Source organism: Ranitomeya variabilis, chromosome 5, assembly GCF_051348905.1.
Source record: "Ranitomeya variabilis isolate aRanVar5 chromosome 5, aRanVar5.hap1, whole genome shotgun sequence".
Taxonomy (NCBI): Eukaryota; Metazoa; Chordata; class Amphibia; order Anura; family Dendrobatidae; genus Ranitomeya; species Ranitomeya variabilis.
This window is the reverse complement of record NC_135236.1, coordinates 220,932,728-220,952,996: the sequence shown is the minus strand read 5'-3', so window position 1 is coordinate 220,952,996 and position 20,269 is coordinate 220,932,728. Positions and strand designations below refer to the sequence as shown.

At 42.1% G+C, this 20,269-nt stretch overlaps 1 protein-coding gene across 3 annotated transcripts in view; it reads right to left on the bottom strand.

Moving 5' to 3' along the window:
- The window catches only part of MYZAP (myocardial zonula adherens protein), a 125,677-nt gene that overhangs the window by 26,643 nt on the left and 78,765 nt on the right, over positions 1 to 20,269 (bottom strand). For all 3 annotated transcript variants that reach the window (XR_013215665.1, XM_077263820.1, XM_077263821.1), the window contains exons 4-7: positions 9,743 to 9,904; positions 9,286 to 9,378; positions 5,146 to 5,259; positions 2,343 to 2,495 (exon numbers count right to left, since the gene is read on the bottom strand). Coding sequence is in view for 2 of the 3 variants with exons in the window: in XM_077263820.1 (XP_077119935.1) it covers positions 2,343 to 2,495; positions 5,146 to 5,259; positions 9,286 to 9,378; positions 9,743 to 9,904 (522 nt within the window). In the remaining variant the exon portion in view is untranslated. The remainder of the gene's footprint in view (positions 1 to 2,342; positions 2,496 to 5,145; positions 5,260 to 9,285; positions 9,379 to 9,742; positions 9,905 to 20,269) is intronic.

Here is a 20,269-nt window from a genome sequence, read left to right as displayed (position 1 = left end):
TTCCCAGTGATGCCTTGCGAGACAATGACCTGTGATGATGTAGCGATCTTGCGAGGCCGCTACGTCATCGGGCCATTTCGCAAGGCATCACTGGGAACGGGAGCTGCCGGGAGCATCGGGAAGGCTGCGGGGGACGACAGAAGGTAAGAATATCACGATTTTTTTATTTTTTAAATTATTTTTAACATTATATCTTTTTATTATTGATGCTGCACAGGCAGCATCAATAGCATAAAGAGAGAGAGAGAATTTCCCTGACTGGAAATTCTTCCGCGCATTCTCAGTTTCAAAAGATGGAACCCGTCTCTGGATTCCTGCCTTTTGACAGTCATCGACGGATCCTGAGTGTGCATAGACTTCCATTATAGCCAAAGACTGGCGGCGCAGGATCCGTCGCTGAGCGATTTTCCAACGTGCACAAAAAACGTTTCAATGTGCGTTGTCTCCGCCTGACGGACAGCAATTTTACGACGGATCCAGCGCAAGACAGATGAAACGGAAGGCCATCTGTCACAGTCCGTCTCTAATACAAGTCTGTGAGAAAACAACGGATCCAGCAGAAACATTTGCTGGATCCGTTTTTTTTCACAAAACGACGCATTGTGACGGAAAAAGAAAGACGGAAGTGTGAAAGAGGCCTTAGGCACAAGCTTATGCTTGAAACAAAAACAGACGGAAACACAGATGCCATATGTTTTGTATCTCTCTGAATCTATTTGAACCATTTATTGTACAACTAATGAAGGTCTAACAGATGAAAAGTTTTGTACACTTTCTTCACATTGAAAATAAATTCACCAAATTGAGTGCCAGATTCTTGGACTTTCTATATATAATGGCTTGGGACCCTATTCGTGCACCTAGCTACAACACAAGAGTGCCGTTCTGTCCTCACAGTAAAATTAAATGAAAATCTGCTTTGCAGTGAAAACAACGGATTTGCTCTGATTTTCTCAGAACTGATAGGTCCTATTTAAAGGAGTTGTACCAGAATAACAAGTTATTATTTATCCACGGGTTTCCTGTTCTCTGTTCTGGGACCCCCATTGAACCCTAGAACATGGAGAGGAAGTCCGGCATACATGCCACCATGCCACTGTCCATAGCACTCCCGATGATAGCAGAATACAGAGCTCAGCCATCTCTGGCAGTCCCATCTATATATATAATTGTCTAAGGGGTACTTCCGTCTTTCTGTCTGTAACTGCCGTCACGGAAATCCCGCGTCGCTGATTGGTCTCGCCAGCTGCCTGTCATGGCTGCCGCAACCAATCAGCAATGGGCACAGTCCGATTAGTCCCTCCCTACTCCCCGCAGTCAGTGCCCGGCGTCCGCTCCATACTCCCTGCAGTCACGGCTCACACAGGGTTAATGCCAGCGGTAACGGACCGTGCTATGCCGCGGGTAACGTTACCGCTGCTATTAACCCTGTGTGTCCCCAACTTTTTACTATTGATGCTGCCTATGCAGCGTCAATAGTAAAAAAATCTAATGTTAAAAATAATAAAAAAACAAAAAACCTGCTATACTCACCCTCCGTAGTCCGACGATGCGCTCGCGGCAGCCGCCATCTTCCGTTACCAGAGATGCTTTGCAAAATTACCCAGAAGACTTAGCGGTCTCGCAAGACCGCTAAGTCATCTGGGTAATTTTGCAATGCATCCTGGGAACGGAAGATGGCAGCAGCCGCACACATAGGGACAGCTTCGCTGGATCCCAGGGGGTGAGTATATAACTATTTTTTGTTTTAATTATCTTTTTTTAAAAACGAATATGTGCCCACACTGCTATATACTACGTGGGCAGTGTTATATAGTGCGTGGGCTGCATTATATACCGCGTGGGCTGCTATATACTACGTGGGCAGTGTTATATACCGCGTGGGCAGTGTTATATACCGTGTGGGCAGTGTTATATACCGCATGTGGCCTGTGCTATATACTATGTGGCTGCTATATACATACATACATACATATTCTAGAATACCCGATGTGTTAGAATCGGGCCACCATCTAGTAGACAATAAACTGAGTGGAGGCGAGAATGTTGATCTGTCCCTCAGTTCATTCAGGGTATTGCAGACCCTTTTCTCATGATCAGTGGTGGTCTTAGCCGTAGCTGGACTCACCTTATGGACGGGACTGTTCCCCCCCCCCAGCCAGTAAATTACTTGCATGTATAATGTTGTCTACATAAAACTTGCATATAAATGATGACGCAGTCAGTAAACCAACTGGAAAATACAGCTGGAGTTACAGACTGTGTTATGTCTAGCACTCCTAAACCCTAAATCTAAGCTTGCAGCTGTGCATATGATGACTGTGGTTATTGAATGTATTTACCTTAACTTTTAACAACTGGTTTTCAGCTTGTGCTGCTTCCAACAAATGCTGTTTTTCTTTCAGTTTATCTACAGATTCATTATAAGAATGTTTCAGATTCTTCACTTCGTCTTTAATGTTGCAGTTTTCCAGGGTCATATCTACTAATGATTTCTGAAACAAAGATGAATACATGCAATAATGGTACTGAAAACGTCATTTATGGCAGTGATCACCAATTAAGCACCGGTTCCCCACCTTTTTTGATGTGGTATACCTAATAGGAATGATAGCGACATGTTAGGCCGGCATCACACTGGCATATTGCATCCGATGCGAGAGCATCGGATGCGATATGCTAAGGACACTCGGCTCCTGCTCGCAGCACAGCAGGCGCCGAGTGTCATGCTGCGATTGTCTCGGACCGAGGAAAACGGCCGACAAAAAGTCGTCTGGTGGGAGCTGCCCCATAGCTTAACATTGGTCCGATTTTTTATCGCATTGCACTCGGCTGTTTAAAACACCATTGTGACGCCGGCCTCAGTGTTATAATGTTACTAGTACAGGAAGGCAAGCATTGAATGAAACTATTCATATCTCCTATAATGTTAATACTCAAAATCCATGTAGCCAATCATAGTGACACAACATGTGTCTTGTAAACATCATCATAGTATATTTCATTGTGCCGTTACTTAAATGCTTAAAGACTGAGCCAATTTTACAATTCTGACCACCGATTCTGAGGTTAAAATTCTGGAACGCTTCAACGCATCCCACTGATTCTGAGAGTGATTTTTCGTGACATATTGTACTTCATGATAGGGGTTAAATTTCTTCAATATGGCTTGCGTTTTTTTGTGAAAAAAAATAAAATTTGGCAAAAATTTTGAAAATGTTGCAATTTTCAAACTTTTAATTCTTATGACCTTAAATCAGACCGTTATATCACACAACACTGAACGATGAAAACGGGGATCATTGTGGGACTCCATTTGGATTATGTCGGACCCTATGTATTACTTTTTTTTTGGTACTAAATGGGTAAATGATGGGGAGTGATTTTTATAAAATAAAGAACTTTTGTGTGTGTGTGTGTGTTTCTTTCTTTTGACTACTGGGTTAGTAATGGGGGTGTCTGATAGACACCTCTCTATTACTAACCCCTAGGCTTGATGTCAGCTGACATTACACATCTGACATAAATCCCAAAACCATTATCCTGATTGCCACCGCACCAGGGCAATCGAAAAGAGCTGAGGCTAAGTGCCAGAATTGGCATATCTAATGGATGCGCCATTTCTGGGTTGGCTGAGGGCTGATCTTATTAGGCTGGGACATGAACACGGCGGTGAGCCCAAATCAAAGTCGCGACATGTCAGCTGTTATGTACAGCTGACATGTGTGCGCAATAGCGGCAGGTGGAATCGCGATCCACCTGCTGCTATTAACCAATTAAATGCCGCTGTCAATCGCTGACAGCGGCATTTAACTACCGCTTCCGGACGCGCTGCCAGAAATGCTCGCATCGCCGACCCCCGTCACATGATCGGGGGTCAGCGATGCGTCAGGATAGTAACCATAGAGGTCCTTGAGACCTCTATGGTTACTGATGCTGGCTTGCTGTGAGCGCCACCCTGTGGTCGGCACTCATAGCAAGCCTGCATTTCAGCTAAAAATAAAAAAAAAATAAAAAATGTTTTAAAAAATATGAAAAAAATAAAAAAAAATAGTTTAAATCACCCCCCTTTCGCCCCATCCAAAATAAAACAATAAAAAAAATCAAACATACACATATTTGGTATCACCGCGTTCAGAATCACCCGATCTATCAATGAAAAAAAGCATTAAACTGATCGCTGAACAGCGTAGCGAGAAAAAAATTTGAAACGCCAGAATTACATTTTTTTGGTTGCCACGACATTGCATTAAAATGCAATAACGGGCGATCAAAAGAACGTATCTGCACAAAAGTGGTATCATTAAAAACAACAGCTCGGCACGCAAAAAATGAGCCCTCACCTGACCCCAGATCATGAAAAATGGAGACGCTATGGGTATCGGAAAATGGCGCAATTTTTTTTTTAAGCAAAGTTTAGTATTTTTTCTCACCACTTAGATAAAAAATAACCTAGACATGTTTGGTGTCTGTGAACTCGTAATGACCTGGAGAATCATAATGGCAGGTCAGTTTTAGCATTTAGTGAACCTAGCAAAAAGCCAAACAAAAAACAAGTGTGGGATTGCACTTTTTTTGCAATTTCACCACACTTGGAATTTTTTTCCCGTTTTCTAGTACAAGACATGGTAAAACTAATGGTGTCGTTCAAAAGTACAACTCGTCCCGCAAAAAATAAGCCCTCACATGACCATATTAATGGAAAAATAAAAAAGTTATGGCTCTGGGAAGGAGGGGAGCAAAAAACAAAAACACAAAAACGAAAAAGGGCCGCGTCTTGAAGGGGTTAAACAAGGTCTTGTTTTGTTTATAGGACAGAACTTCACCTAAAGGAATGAACTGAGATCTGCATGAAAATACTGCTAGGAATGTAGAAATCCTCAGCAGCAGTAAGTCTCATGCTTTGTTTTGTTTCCTTAACTTATTGGGTTATTTTATTAAAAAGGCAATTCACAGAAAAAACTCACAAATTCCTGCCTAAATTGGGGTCATAGTTTTGAAATCATCATGGATTGTGACTGACTTGTGGAAGCTCTGGAACAAAACTGCATTTTTTGGAAAAATACAGAAAATTAAAACACTGTGGATGAAAAAATATCGTTTTGACAGTTAAATAATTGTGTGTCTAGCAATCATTTAACATACCTGTATTTCTATTGATGAACTATTTAGCGAACTATTAATATCTCCTAGACTGTCAATGGCAGAAGCTTGTGCCTGTGTATGATTTTCCAAAAGTTCTTGTTGAGCTGTTGAGACCTAAAACAAAGAAAAACTATGAATAGAGATTTTGTATAGATATTTGTAAATGTGAGGATAGTCTTTTGGTTAAAGGAAATCTGTCAGTAGGATCAACCCTCCTAAGCTGTCTATATGGGCACGCATGTCATAGGAAACTAAATAAAATGATACCTTATCTGATATCCTATGTCATATTCCAGAGAAATCCACTTTTTCTTATATGTAAATTAACTGTTAAGAACTATGGCCCGGACAATGATCAGCATGAGAATCTGCCTCCAGAAATTATTTTAAATGAATGGAGGAGTTACCAGTGTGAGGCATGTAACTAACACAAAGAGTAGAACTGAATTTTGTCTCATGACAAACATTTGCTGCAGCTTTCACAGCTCTGCTGTATTGAAACACTGTCTGTGAGATGGAAGATGAAGCAATGAGAGGCGCCTACTTATGTGTCAGTTATAATCACACACAGCTCTGCAGTGAGATTAGCCAATACACATAACACTAGGCACCATTATATATCACATTGGTAACTCCTTCTTTCTAGTGATGAGCGAATATACTCGTTACTTGAGATTTCTCGAGCACGCTCGGGTGTCCTCTGAGTATTTTTTAGTGCTCGGAGATTTAGTTTTTTTTGCTGCAGCTGAATGATTTACATCTGTTAGCCAGCTTGATTACATGTGGGGATTCCGTAGCAACCAGGCAACCCCCACTTGTACTTATGCTGGCTAACAGATGTAAATCATTCAGCTGCGGCAAGAAAAACTAAATCTCCGAGCACTAAAAAATACTCGGAGGACACCCGATCGTGCTCGGGAAATCTCGAGTAACGAGTATATTCGCTCATCACTACTCCTTTCATATAAAATAAGCTTTGGAGGCAGATTCTCATGCAGATCACTGTCCGGCCCATAGTCCTGAACAGCTCATTTGCACATAAAGAAAACATGGATTTCTTTGGCATAACACATCGGATTGTAGATATCAAGGTATCATTTTATTCATCCTTTTGTGACCTGCGTGGCCATATATACAGCTTAGGAGGGTCTTACTGACAGATTCCCTTTAGCATGCAGGTCTGTTTACACGTGACAAAAATAGTTTTGATTTGTTTATTTCTATTTTTAATAATTAGTACTTTGTCTAACGGATAATTCTCTGACTACACAGTGCCTCTAGCCAATTAACTTTTCTAAGCCTGCTTTCACACATCAGGTTTTTGCCGTCAGGCACAATCTGGCAAATTTTGAAAAGAACGGATCTGGCAAAAGTGGCCGCCGGATCCGCTTTTTTCTCATAGACTTGTATTAGCGCCGGATTGTGACGGATGGCCTCACGTTTCATCCGATTTTTGCCGGATCCGTTGAAAATTAGTTTTCCGGCGGCCGGAGAAAACATACATAAGAACTTTTTTTTTGTCCGGCGAAAAAACAGACTGTGACGGATCCGGCGAAAAACCTATGAAACGTGAGGTGAAATGATGGAATTCGGCGACCAAATCCATTTTTTTTAACACAAATCCTGCATTTTCCATTCGAATCATACACTCTCTCTCCCTCCCCCCCGGGTCATGAATTCCAAACTCTATCCCCGGGTAGAAAAAAAAAATCAGATCCAGCAAAAAAAAAATGGATCCGTCGCATCAGTTTTTCACAATTTGCAACGGATCCGTTTTTTTTCAAAAATTGCCGGATTGAGCCTGATGGCAAAAACCTGATGTGTGAAAAGGGCCTAAGCCATGTGTGGATTTTTTTGTGCATGACTGGTATACTTGAAACAAATGGTTATAATGTGTTTTACTTGTCCAAGCTGCCAAAACCACATCAGATACCTATAACCGTTTTAAACCTTTTAAAACCACTGATATTTTGTTGGTTGCTGTACATAATTAAGGCTTTTAGAATTACTAAATTAATTTTAAATCTTGAATGTACAAAAAGAAGGAACAAAAACTTTGGTTTTTACTTGTATTGAGAAGCATAGGAGCCAGTAATCACAACACAAAGGTATTATATAGGAAAAAGAGTCATTGCAGCATTTAGTGATTACAAAAAGTAGATTGCTGGGCAATTGTGGCATGTAGTGACAGCAAGTATTAGGGTATGTGCACACGTCAGGATTTCTTGCAGAAATTTCCTGAAGAAAACCGGAAATTTTCTGCAAGAAATCCGCATTTCTTTTTTTGCGTTTGTTCCCCGTTTTTTTCGCTTTTTTTTTAGCATTTTGCAAGCGTAATTAGCTTGCAGAATGTCAAAGTTTTCCAAGCGATCTGTAGCATCGCTTGGAAAACTGATTGACAGGTTGGTCACACTTGTCAAACATAGTGTTTGACAAGTGTGACCAACTTTTTACTATAGATGCAGCCTATGCAGCATCTATAGTAAAAGATAAAATGTTTAAAAATAATAAAAAAAAATAGTTAAACTCACCTGCAGACAGCCGATCTCCTCAGCGGCTTCCGTTCCTATAGATGGTGTGTGTGCAGGACCTTCGATGACGTCGCGGTCACGTGAACGCGATGTCATCGCGGTCATGTGACAGCGACGTCATCGCAGGTCCTTCACCACACACCATCTATAGGAACGGAAGCGGTAGCATGCACCGCTGAGAGGCGGGAAGACTCCGGGGGCCATCGAAGGTGAGTATATGACTATTTTTTATTTTAATTCTTTTTTTTTACCAATTATATGGTGCCCAGTCCGTGGAGGAGAGTCTCCTCTCCTCCACCCTGGGTACCAACCGCACATAATCTGCTTACTTCCCGCATGGTGGGCATAGCCACATGTGGAAAGTAAGCAGATAAATGCATTCCTAGGTGTGCGGAATCCCCGCAATTCCGCAAATTTAATGAACATGTTGCTTTTTTTTCCGCGATGCGATTTTTTCGCGGACAAAAATTCAACATTTGCATAAGAAATGCGGAATACACTGAAAATAATGGGAGGCATATGTAAGCGTTTTTTTCACAGTTTTTTTTGCGGTTTTATCACGTTTGTATAGCGGAAAAAACGCTAAAAATACTAAATGTGTGCACATGGCCTTATGCTTCTAGTACAGAGCTGGGCAAAGAGTGGCCCGAGAGCGACATCTGGCCCTCTGGCTTCTCCAGTCTGGCCTGTTGACCGAAACAGCTGAAGGGCTGGAACAGTGGCCCACAGGCTGCACAGTACACTCCCCCGCCCGTCCCCCGTTTGCTGCCCCCGTTCACCATCGCCACCTGTGTCTTTGAGATGCAGACAGTGGTGAATACATTAGTGGAGGAGGGGCCGCTAGCCTCTTCTTCCATCAGTGTGTGAGACAGCTGATGCGATGATGTCATTTAATTGCATCAGCTGTGCACTGCGGAGAGTCAGTGTACTGGAAATAGGAGCAGAGGCAGAGGACAGGGAATGAGAGCGAGGTGAGTATGTGTTGTTGTTTTTTTATGTGTATGGTATTTTTGTATGTACAGAGGAAGCTATGTGGGGGGCTCACGCTGCATGTGGGAGGCTATGTATCGGGGCTTACACGGTATATGGGAGGCTATGTGGGGCTAATACTGAATATGGGAGACTTTGTGAGTGGGCTCGCACTGTATATGGAAGGCTAAGTGGGGCTCACATTGTTAATGGAAGGCCATGTGTAGCTCATACTGTATATGGGAGGCCATGTGGGGCTCACGTTGTATATGGAAGGCTATATGGGACTCATGCTGAATATAGGTGATGTGGGGGCTCATGCTGTATATAGTAGGTTATGTGGGGGCTCATGCTGTATATAGGAGATTATGTGGGGATCATACGTTATATAGGGGGGTTGTGTGCGACCTGATACGGTATATAGGGGGATGTTAGCTTATTTTATTCCGCTCAAAATTAAGTGAGACAATTATTATTAATATGAAACAATTATAATGAATATGTTAATATTAATATTGAGCAGAATTCATTTCAGCCTATTGGTTCGGCCCTCCACAACAGTCACAGCCTCTCATGTGGCTCCTTGGGAAAATGAATTGCCCACCCCTGTTTTAGTACAATGTGACATTTTAGAATTTACCTTCATTTCTCGAGTAAGATGTTTAATTTTCTCTTTCATATCATCGTATTCTCCAAACATTCTTTCTCTTATCTTTTCCAAGGTCACTCTTACCTACAGTGCAATAAGAATTATATATGCATTAGGTCAAGAAAAGAAAAATGCTTGAAGAATTGCAATATGATCCAGATAATCTAAAGTTATGACTTCTTAGTATCATTTACCCATTCCTCATTTCACAAATTGATTTTTGTTGCATTAAACCAATCTCCACCATGTAGCTCTCCAGCTGTTATGAAGCAGAGTTGTTTTCTATATAAACGTGAAAATCTCTAATATTTTCACAAATTTCCTTTAATACTTTTTTTCTTAATTTTGGCAATGGTTACTGTAAATGCTGTACCTGTTCCATACAAACTTCATAGGTTTATCCTTACAGAATATGAGTTACTGACATGGACAACTATGCTCTACTCACATCTTTAATGTAATTCATTTCTTCTTTCAGTTGATGGGAGGACCATTCATAAACAACCACCTCATTTTGATGATTGTTTTCAGTCCTTTGTACAACTCCATAAACCACTCCATGAGAAGGTGCTCCCGGTGGTGGATTGCCTTTGGGTACAGAATAGAGGTGCTGTAAAGACAATCAAGAAATAAAATAAGCAAAAATTATATATAATTGTATAAGTAAACATTTAGCAAAATTCACATTTAAATTTGTTAAAATTACTCTATAGGTATTCTATAATATATTAAAAATGTGTAAACACAGTTATAACACGTCATTGTCACATCATCAGTTGTGATTATGATAGTCACAGCAGGTTTTTACTACCACATCTGAGAGAAGCATGATGTAGGCAAAGAAACCCCGAATCCATGATGTATCACTTAGATTACTGGGTGCAGCTGCTCTATTAGAGTTTTTAGATTTATCAATGCAGCAGAGCTAAGAAAGCTAACCCCTCCAACACCAGGATCTGTATATACATTGTCTATTGACAGCTAGCTGCTTATCACAGGAAGGGGCAGAGTCAGGCTAATTACTGTAGTCTGGACAATCATAATCACCAGGTGAAAAAACTTTCAGCGTAAGTAAACAACAGAACACAGTCTAACTAGTGATACATCATTGAATTCAGTGTTTTAACCCCTACCCCATGCACTCCTTAGATTACAAACCAAAAATCTGCTGACAGATTCCCTTTAACAGCGCTGATGAAGAATTATATTACCTATATATTAGATTAAAAAAGTATCATAAAACCTGTTTTTCTTAGTAAGTTTCTGATTTGCACATTCATTTAAGGGACTTCGCTCTGTCTGCCTCCTTCAGAGATTATCTTTTCTTATCCTCTAAAAGTATTATCATAGCTGAGGGCTACTATGGCAGTTTGATGCTTTTATACTGTAACTGCCTCATTATACTCGTTTACCATATTGACCAGCAATAACATATAAAGAAGGGTGCAAATAATGATGACAACAATAATAATAATAATAATAATAAAGGAAGGAGATTACTATGGAATGGAATAGAATTCTTTTATAAAGAAGACATCCCATCAACATTTTTAGTTCGTAATCCCTCCAAATTACATTTGTAATGATATGAACGTGTGTTAAAACACCTACCGATCACTTTCTTCTCCGGCTTTCAGTGATGCTCTGGTTCCACGTGACCGCTCCTCTTATTTGCCTGCTCACACATGGACAGTTGGGTAGAACGGAGCTACTTACAACAATGTAAGTCTATGGAGACTAAGAACGAGACTCCATAGCTTCACATGGAAAATTACTACCGATGCACACATAAACCCCTCTGTGAGCCAGTTAGTCACATGGACCAGAACAGGGCTGAAATGACACTGGATACTGGGGAACATAACGACTGGTAAATAGTTTAATCTACTTACACACAATTACATACGGTGCTTAGTTAGGAGAAATTAAGAAATAAAAAAGTTTAATGGGATATCTTCAATATTAAGGGTTTATGAATTGCACTAGAAGATAAAGGGTTTTCAAAATGTATCTTCCACGTAAATTAGTTATTGGTATGTCCACAGAAATCTTCTATATACGGTGGTTTACGGTGTATCTTTTTACTGTCTTTTTTAGTCTTTATTTGACTTTTTTTTACCATGACCTATAATGCTGGAGAGTTAGCCATTGCTAAGGGTTATTTTCAGTTGGATAATTTTAACAATGCTATGGCTTTGTGCTAGCACCCTGTAAACTACTGTTGTAAATATTTCCTCAGTTTAACCCTTTAAGGACCAGTCCTCTTTGTAGCTTTAAAAGGGTTGCCCAACCTAAAATGAAAAGTCTACAGTTAATCTGTGGGACTGCAGACTTGTGAATCCTCGCAATGCACCCACTGTTTGCTGCAAGGATTCTCCATTGTCAGCCCCAGGAATGGCAGTCAAGTATACAATATGCATAGTCCCAGGCAGAATGCATCTAGTGGACATGGCCTCTTTCAATACACTTGCATTGAGTAAGGCCAGGCCCATTAGATGACCATGATCACTAGACGGGGCACGTACTCACTCAATACACTTGTATTGACTGAGCTCGTGCCCACTAGACGGTTTCTGCTCAGGAGTATGCATATCACATACTTAACTGCAATTCCCTGGGTAGATAGCGGTGAATGATCACAGGGCTAGGAGGATTCAAAAGTCTGCAGACAATTCCTTTTAACTCCTTAAGCCCCGAGGATGGTTTGCACGTTAATGACCGGACCAGTTTTTTACAATTCTGATCTCTATCCCTTTATGAGGTTATAACTCTGGAATGCTTGAACGGATCCTGGTGATTCTGACATTGTTTTCTGGAGACATATTGTACTTGATGATAATGGTAACATTTCTTTGATATTACCTGTGTTTATTTGTGAAAAAAATGAAAATTTTGAAAATTTTGCAATTTTCCAACTTTGAATTTTTATGCCCTTAAATCACAGAGATATGTCACACAAAATACTTAATAAGTAATATTTCCCACATGTCTACTTTACATCAGCACAATTTTGTTTGGAACCAAATTTTTTTTTGTTAGGGAGTTATAAGGGTTAAAAGTTGACCAGCAATTTCTCATTTTTACAACACCATTTTTTTTTAGGGACCACATCACATTTGAAGTAATTTTGAGTGGTATATATGATAGAAAATACCCAAGTGTGACACCATTCTAAAAACTGCACCTCTCAAGGTGCTCAAAACCACATTCAAGAAGTTTATTAACCCATCAGGTGTTCCACAGGAATTTTTGGAATGTTTAAAAAAAAATTGAACATTTAATTTTTTTTCACAAAAAATTGACTTCAGCTCCAATTTGTTTTATTTTACCATGGGTAACAGGAGAAAATGGACCCCAAAAGTTGTTGTGCAATTTGTCCTGAGTACCCGGATACCCCATATGTGAGGATAAACCACTGTTTGTGTGCATGGCAGAACTCGGAAGGGAAGGAGTACCATTTGACTTTTCAATGCAAAATTGGCTGGAATTGAGATGGGACGCCATGTTGCGTTGGGGAGCCCCTGATGTGCCTAAACATTGAAACCCCAAACAAGTAACACCATTTTGGAAAGTAGACCCCCTAAGGAACTTATCTAGATGTGTGATGAGCACTTTGACCCACAAGTGCTTCACAGAAGTGTATAATGTTGAGCCGTAAAAATAAAAAATATTTTTTCACAAAAATGAATTTTCGCCCCCAATTTGTTATTTTCCCAAGGGTACCAGAAGAAATTGTGCTACAAAACTTGTTGTGCAATTTGTTCCGAGTACGCTGATACCCGATATGTGGGGGTAAACCACTGTTTGGGTGCATGGCACAGCTCGGAAGGGAAGGAGCGCCGTTTGACTTTTCAATGCAAAATTGGCTGGAATTGAGATTGGACACCATGTTGCGTTGGGGAGCCCCTGATGTGCCTAAACATTGAAACCCCCCACAAATGACACCATTGTGGAAAGTATACTCCCTAAGGATCTTATCTAGATGTGTTGTGAGAGCTTTGAACCCCCAAGTGTTTCACTACAGTTTATAACACAGAGCCGTGAAAATAAAAATTCTTTTTTTTTTCCACAAAAATATTTTTTTAGCCCCCAGTTTTGTATTTTCCCAAGGGTAACAGGAGAAATTAGACCCCAAAAGTTGTTGTGCAATTTGTCTGGAGTATGCTCATACCCCATATGTGGGGGGTAACCACCGTTTGGGCGCATGGCAGAGCTTGGAAGGGAAGGAGCGCCATTTGGAATGCAGACTTAGATGGATTGGTCTGCTGGTGTCACATTGCATTTGCAGAGCCCCTGATGTACCTAAACAGTAGAAACCCCACACAAGTGATCCCATATTGGAACCTAGACCCCCCAAGGAACTTATCTAGATGTGTTGTGAGAACTTTGAACCCCCAAGTATTTCAGTACAGTTAATAACGCAGAGCTGTGAAAATAAAAAATATTTTTTTTCCACAAAAATTATCTTTAACACCCAGTTTTGTATTTTCCCAAGCGTAACAAGAGAAATTGGATCCCAGAAGTTGTTGTCCAATTTGTCCTGAGTACGCTGATACCCCACATGTTAGGGTAAACCCCTGTTTGGGCGCATGGGAGAGCTTGGAAGGGAAGGAGCACTGTTTTACTTTTTCTACACAGAATTGGCTGGAATTGAGATCGGACGCCATGTCGTGTTTGGAGAGCCCTGATGTGCCTAAACATTGGAAACCCCCAATTCTAACTGAAACCCTAACCCAAACACACCCCTAACCCTAATCCCAACCATAACCCTAACCACACTCCTAACCCTGACACACCCCTAACCCTAATCCCAACCGTAAATGTAATCCAAACCCTAATCCTAGCCCCAACCCTAACCCTAATGGGAAAATGGAAATAAATTTTTAAAAAATTTTTATTTTTCCCTAACTAAGGGGGTGATGAAGGCAGGTTTGATTTACTTTTGTAGCATTTTTTTAGCAGATTTTTATGATTGGCAGCTGTCACACACTAAAAGACGCTTTTTATTGCAAAAAATATTTTTTTGCGTTACCACATTTTGAGAGCTATAATTTTTCCATATTTTGGTCCACAGAGTCATGTGAGGTCTTGTTTTTATTGGTAACATTTTCGGGCACATTACTTTTTTATCGCTTTTTATTCCGATTTTTGTGAGGCAGAATGACAAAAAACAGCTATTCATGAATTTCTTTTGGGGGGGCATTTATACCATTCTGCGTTTGGTAAAATGGATAAAGCAGTTTTATTCTTCAGCTCAGTACGATTACAGCGATACTTCATTTAGATTTTTTTTATGTTTTGGCGCTTTTATATGATAGTATTTTATAGAAAAAATAATTATTTTTGCATCGCTTTATTCTGAGGACTAACTTTTTTATTTTTTCACTGATGATGCTGTATTTATGGCGGCTAGTTTTTTTGCGGGACAAGATGACGTTTTCAGAGGTACCATGGTTATTTATATCTGTCTTTTTTATCGCGTGCTATTCCACTTTTTGTTCGACGGTATGATAATAAAGCGTTGTTTTTTGCCTCGTTTTTTAATTTTTTTATGGTGTTCACTGAAGGGGTTAACTAGTGGGACAGATTTATAGGTGGGGTCGGATGCAGCGATACTAAATATGTGTACTTTTATTTATTTTATTTTTTTTTAGATAAAGGAATGTATTTATGAGAACAATATTTATTTTTTCTTTATGTAGGAATTTTTATTTATTTCTATTTTTTTTACACGTGAATTTTTTTTTTACTTTATAAAATTGCCCCGGGGGGGGGGGGGGCATCATGTTATAGGGTCAGATCGCTAATCTGACACTTTGCAGAGCACTGTGTCAGATCAGCGATCTGACAAGCAGGGCTGCAGGCTTACCAGCGCTTGCTCTGAGCAGTCACTGGTAAGCCACCTCCCTGCAGGACCTGGATGCAGCCCCGCGGCCATTTTGGATCTGGGGCCTGCAGGGAGGAGATGCTCGGTACAAGGTGAGCACATCGCCTTGTACCGAGGGTCTCAGGAAAGCCCGCAGGGAGCCCCCTCCCTGCGTGATGGTTTCCTATGCCCCCGGAACACTGCGATCATGTTTGATCGCAGTGTGCCAGGGGTTAATGTTCCAGGGGCGGTCCGTGACCACTCCTGGCACATAGTGCCGGATGTCAGCTGCAATAGTCAACTGACACCCGGCCGTGCTCCCCCCGTAAGCGCAGCTGATCGCGCTGGACGTACTATCCCGTCACTGGGAATTAAGTCCCAGGTCACCTTGACGGGATAGTACGTCCAATGGGATTAAGGGGTTAAAGACCATATGTTTTTCTTTTCAATTTCTTTGTTCAATTTTTTTTTTCCATTTTCCTTTTTTGTTGGTATTTTTTTTCTTCTTTTTCTTGTACTTTTCAACTGCACATTTTTGGAGTACTTATAACTTATGCACTAGCTTTTACTAAATCTTTCTGGGGATAAATAGATAAAAAAACACAGTATCTGCAGCTGGCAGTTCCACTTACAAATAATGACCAATGATGTCCCATATGTGCTCAATGAAAGACAAGCACGGAGATGCTATAGACCATATTGGCACATTCAGGTCATACAGTAACATGAGCAACATGAGGTTAACCTGTTGAGAAACGACTCCTGGGACACTTTGAAGGAATGGGTGTTGCACTAGTTCCACCACCAAATCATTTCACCATTGAGTTGTTAATGTACCAGCAATGAAGACAAGAGGGTTTCGGCTTCAAGTTTATTATGCCACCTCATATCATAATCCTGGGAGTAAAACTTGTGTAACTTTCCCTCATAAAGGCCTTTTCATCACTGTCCCCATTGGAGCTCACAATCTAAATTCCCTATCAGTATGTATTAGGAGTGTGGGAGGAATCCTGAATATTTAGAGGAAACCCGGGAAACAAGGGGAGTTCTTCTGCTTCCAGATGTTGTCCTTGGTGGGCATAGCTCATGTAGTCTTCAGACCAATCTCTGGCTATCATTTCCTACAAGACAATAGCGGGACGTATTGCTGAACAGGATAGATGTCCATTCAAGCCTCCATTCTTCTGTTGTTGTGCACCTCAATAGCCTTTAAAGGGAACCTGTCACCCCCCCCCCCCAGTCATTTCAAACTAAAAGAGCCACCTTGTGCAGCAGTAATGCTGCATTCTGACAAGGTGGCTCTTTTAGTTCTGGGTGCTGTAACTAGAGATATAATCCATTTTTTAATTTGTCAGAAATACCTGGTCTTCAGTCAAGGAGGCCGGCGTTTCCCCCCTGCTTTAGACGCCACACAGCTGTCACTCACATCTTCTTGGCGCCGGGCGCCACCTCCTCCTCACTGCTGTTTTGAAAATAGCTGGCGCCTGCGCTCTTTTCTCCTGCCTGTTGCAGGCGCAGTGAGCGCTGGCCGTCTTTCCTCATATGCAGCCCAGCTGACTGCGCCTGCGCAGCCGCCCTGCTTGTGATTCCCAGCCCCGCAGTGACTTATGATTTATTCACATTGCGGGGCTGGGATTCACAGGCAGGGCGGGCGCGCAGGCGCAGTCAGCTGGACTGCATATGAGGAAAGACGGCCAGCGTTCACTGCGCCTGCACCAAGCAGGGGATAAGAGCGCAGGCACCGCTTACTTTTGAAAACAGCGGTGAGAAGGAGGCGGTGCCCGGCGCCAAGAAGATGTGAGTGACAGCTGTGTGCTGTCTGAAGCAGGGGGGAAACACCGGCCCACTTGACTGAGGAGCAGGTATTTCAGACAAATTATAAAACGGATTATTTCTCAAGTTACAGCAACCAGAACTAAAAGAGCCACCTAGCCAGAATGCAGTATCACTGCTCCACAAGGTGGCTCTTTTAGTTTGAAATGACTGGGGGGTGACAGGTTCCCTTTAAGAATGATGGCATGAGGTCAATGGAACACCTGTAACTGGATGTATGGCTCATAACGCAATGTTGTGCCAACATCTTCTGAAGGTTTGTGTAGATACTGTTTGATGCCTTAGACTTGGTTTGTAACTTATCATTTTAACTTCATAAGATAAGCTAGATCAATCGTGGAACCAGTGGTACATCCATTTCTCCAATGTGTCCCAGGAGGCAATTTTTTAAACACGACAACACCAGGTCGCATGTTGCTTATGCTACTGTGGCCCAAACTATAGACTGCAGCATCTTTGAACTTGTCTCTCATCAAACAAATCTGTGCAATCACAGATCGATCTGTTAACAGCAGCAGATTTTGATGATTTGCGTACCCAATTGCCTTCTGTGCAGCATATCATTCCTCAGACAACCATTAATAACTTAATTGACCAAAGGCGGATAAGTGCAATTATTTCTCATAGTGCCCTTAGTACACGTGCACTTATTCAATATGACAATGAGCCAAAACATATACAATATATGTTGCATTTCTGAACAGGGTGAAAACTATTCAGTGGCTAAGTATGTCTCCTGATCTGTACCCAATTGAACACCTATGGGAAATTCTGAAGAGACAAGTTGAGCATCATCTAAAAGAGGTCATACTTGAAGAATGGAAAAAGATGGATATTGCAATATGTCGACAGTTTGATCATTCTATGCCTAGTAGAGATGCCCTTAAAAATCATGGTGGTCATAGAAAATACTATATGTAGTTGTTTTCATACAATTACTTTGAGTTAAACTTAAGATTTTGTCATGAAAGGTATATTATTAACCTTACTTTCATGTTATAGGTAGTGTTGAGCATTCCGATACCGCAAGTATCGGGTATCGGCCGATATTTGCGGTATCGGAATTCCGATACCGAGATCCGATACTTGCCGCATATCGGATACCGGAATCGGAAGTTCTCAATTCAAACAGCACGAATTCAGCCAATGAGGAATGATTACAAGTGTGGGCACATCCTGTTCAGCATGGTGGGCATGAAACTACTGGCAAGGCTGTGATTGGCTGCTGAAATGATGTCATGCTGCAGTTTAAAAGTCGCTGGAGCCATTTTGCGCTCACTCTGCTGTTCTGACTGAGGGACAGTTGAGATAGCGATTTGCTTGGTTGTGCTTTTCCCAGGCTAATTTAGCAACCGCTGTGTGTTCACCTTGCTTTTGCCTTGCAGCGCTGTTTTCACAGCAATCTGCAAGGTCTCTGTGTGTGTGTGTGTGTGTGTGTGTGTGTGAGTGAGTGCAGCCCACTCTGTAGTCTGTGTGCAGCCATAGCCGGTTGTATTCAGCTCAGGGTGGTTCACTGACTCATACAGTTCTATCCATTCCATTGTCCTTTTTTGCAAATAGTGCAGCCCGCTGCACATTTTTTCAAATAATTCCTATTAGTGGCTTTCCACCCGTATCCAGCTAAATAGTGGAAAAACACTACATAGGATAACCTAGAGGAGGTTTTTGGGGCCTTGCAGCGCCGTTTACGGCTGTCTGCACGGTCTCCGTGTGAGTGCAGCTCGCCCTGTAGTCTGTGTGCAGCCACAGCCGGTTGTATCCAGCTCAGGGTGGTTCACTGACTCATACAGTTCTATCCATTCCATTGTCCTTTTTTGCAAATAGTGCAGCCCGCTGCACATTTTTTCAAATAATTCCTATTAGTGGCTTTCCACCCGTATCCAGCTAAATAGTGGAAAAACACTATATAGGATAACGTAGAGGAGGTTTTTGGGGCCTTGCAGCGCCGTTTACGGCTGTCTGCACTGTCTCCGTGTGAGTGCAGCTCGCCCTATAGTCTGTGTGCAGCCACAGGCGGTTGTATCCAGCTCAGGGTGGTTCACTGACTCATACAGTTCTATCCATTCCATTGTCCTTTTTTGCAAATAGTGCAGCCCGCTGCACATTTTTTCAAATAATTCCTATTAGTGGCTTTCCACCCGTATCCAGCTAAATAGTGGAAAAACACTACATAGGATAACGTAGAGGAGGTTTTTGGGGCCTTGCAGCGCCGTTTACAGCTGTCTGCACGGTCTCCGTGTGAGTGCAGCTCGCCCTGTTGTCAGTTCAGCCCCCAAAAAATAAATAAATCATAAAGTTCACCAAACACACCACTTTACAGTTGTGTAGGCCACATTAGCTCATATTAAAGTCTAGTCCACACTTTAGAAAATTAGTGTTTCTTATACCTGTTAGGAGCTGTTCAGGAATAAGCACACTAAGCCGTTAGTACTTTTCTGCTTATCTTTATCAGTCAACCAAGATGAAGAAGGCAGGAAGTAAGGCACGTGGGCGCGGAGCAGGGAGAGGATTTGGGGATTCTGTGCCTGCTGCGGGCACCGATGACTCATCATCACCCAGTTTCAGCAGGGAACAGTCCTTCATGCGCAGCTGTGTCGGAGAGCGCCGTACACCGCTGCTGCGTGAAGACCAAATTGAAGCTGTTGTCGGATGGATGGCAGCTAACGCATCGACTTCAATTAGTGCCACATCCTCTAAGACACAGAGCACTGGAGAGCACCCATCTGTCTCTTCACCACCTGCCAAATTGCCCAGGCAGACAGAGAGCCCAGGACAGGAGCCGTCTCTACTTCTGTTCTCTGAATCTCTTGGCTTGGAAACAGGGGGCCAGCCAAGCAGCATTGGAGAAATGGAAGAAGAGGCAATGTGCAGTGATGCCCAACAGCTTTTTCTCTCTGAGTCTGAAGAGGCGGGTAGGCCAGTGCCTCCGGTCACCACACCGCAGAACGCATGCGCTGATGACACTCAGGTGCCACTTTCTGGTGCGTGCTGTGCTGCTGAGACTACCCAGGAGGAGCAGTTGGTGGCAGAGGGTAGTGTAGATGATGAGGTCCTTGACCCATCGTGGCGTGAGGGACAGGAAGGTGGTGGGAGCAGCTCTGAGGAAGAGATTCCCCGAACGGGCCAAAGAGGGAGAGGGAGGGGGAAGACTGCGGAGCCTGTAGCCTCCACTTTGGCACCCGTTAGGAGCATGTCTCTTCCAAAAGCCAAAAAGGGCGCTCCCAAGACTTGCAGTGCCTGGTCCTTTTTTGACACAGTTGCAGATGACATTTGCTT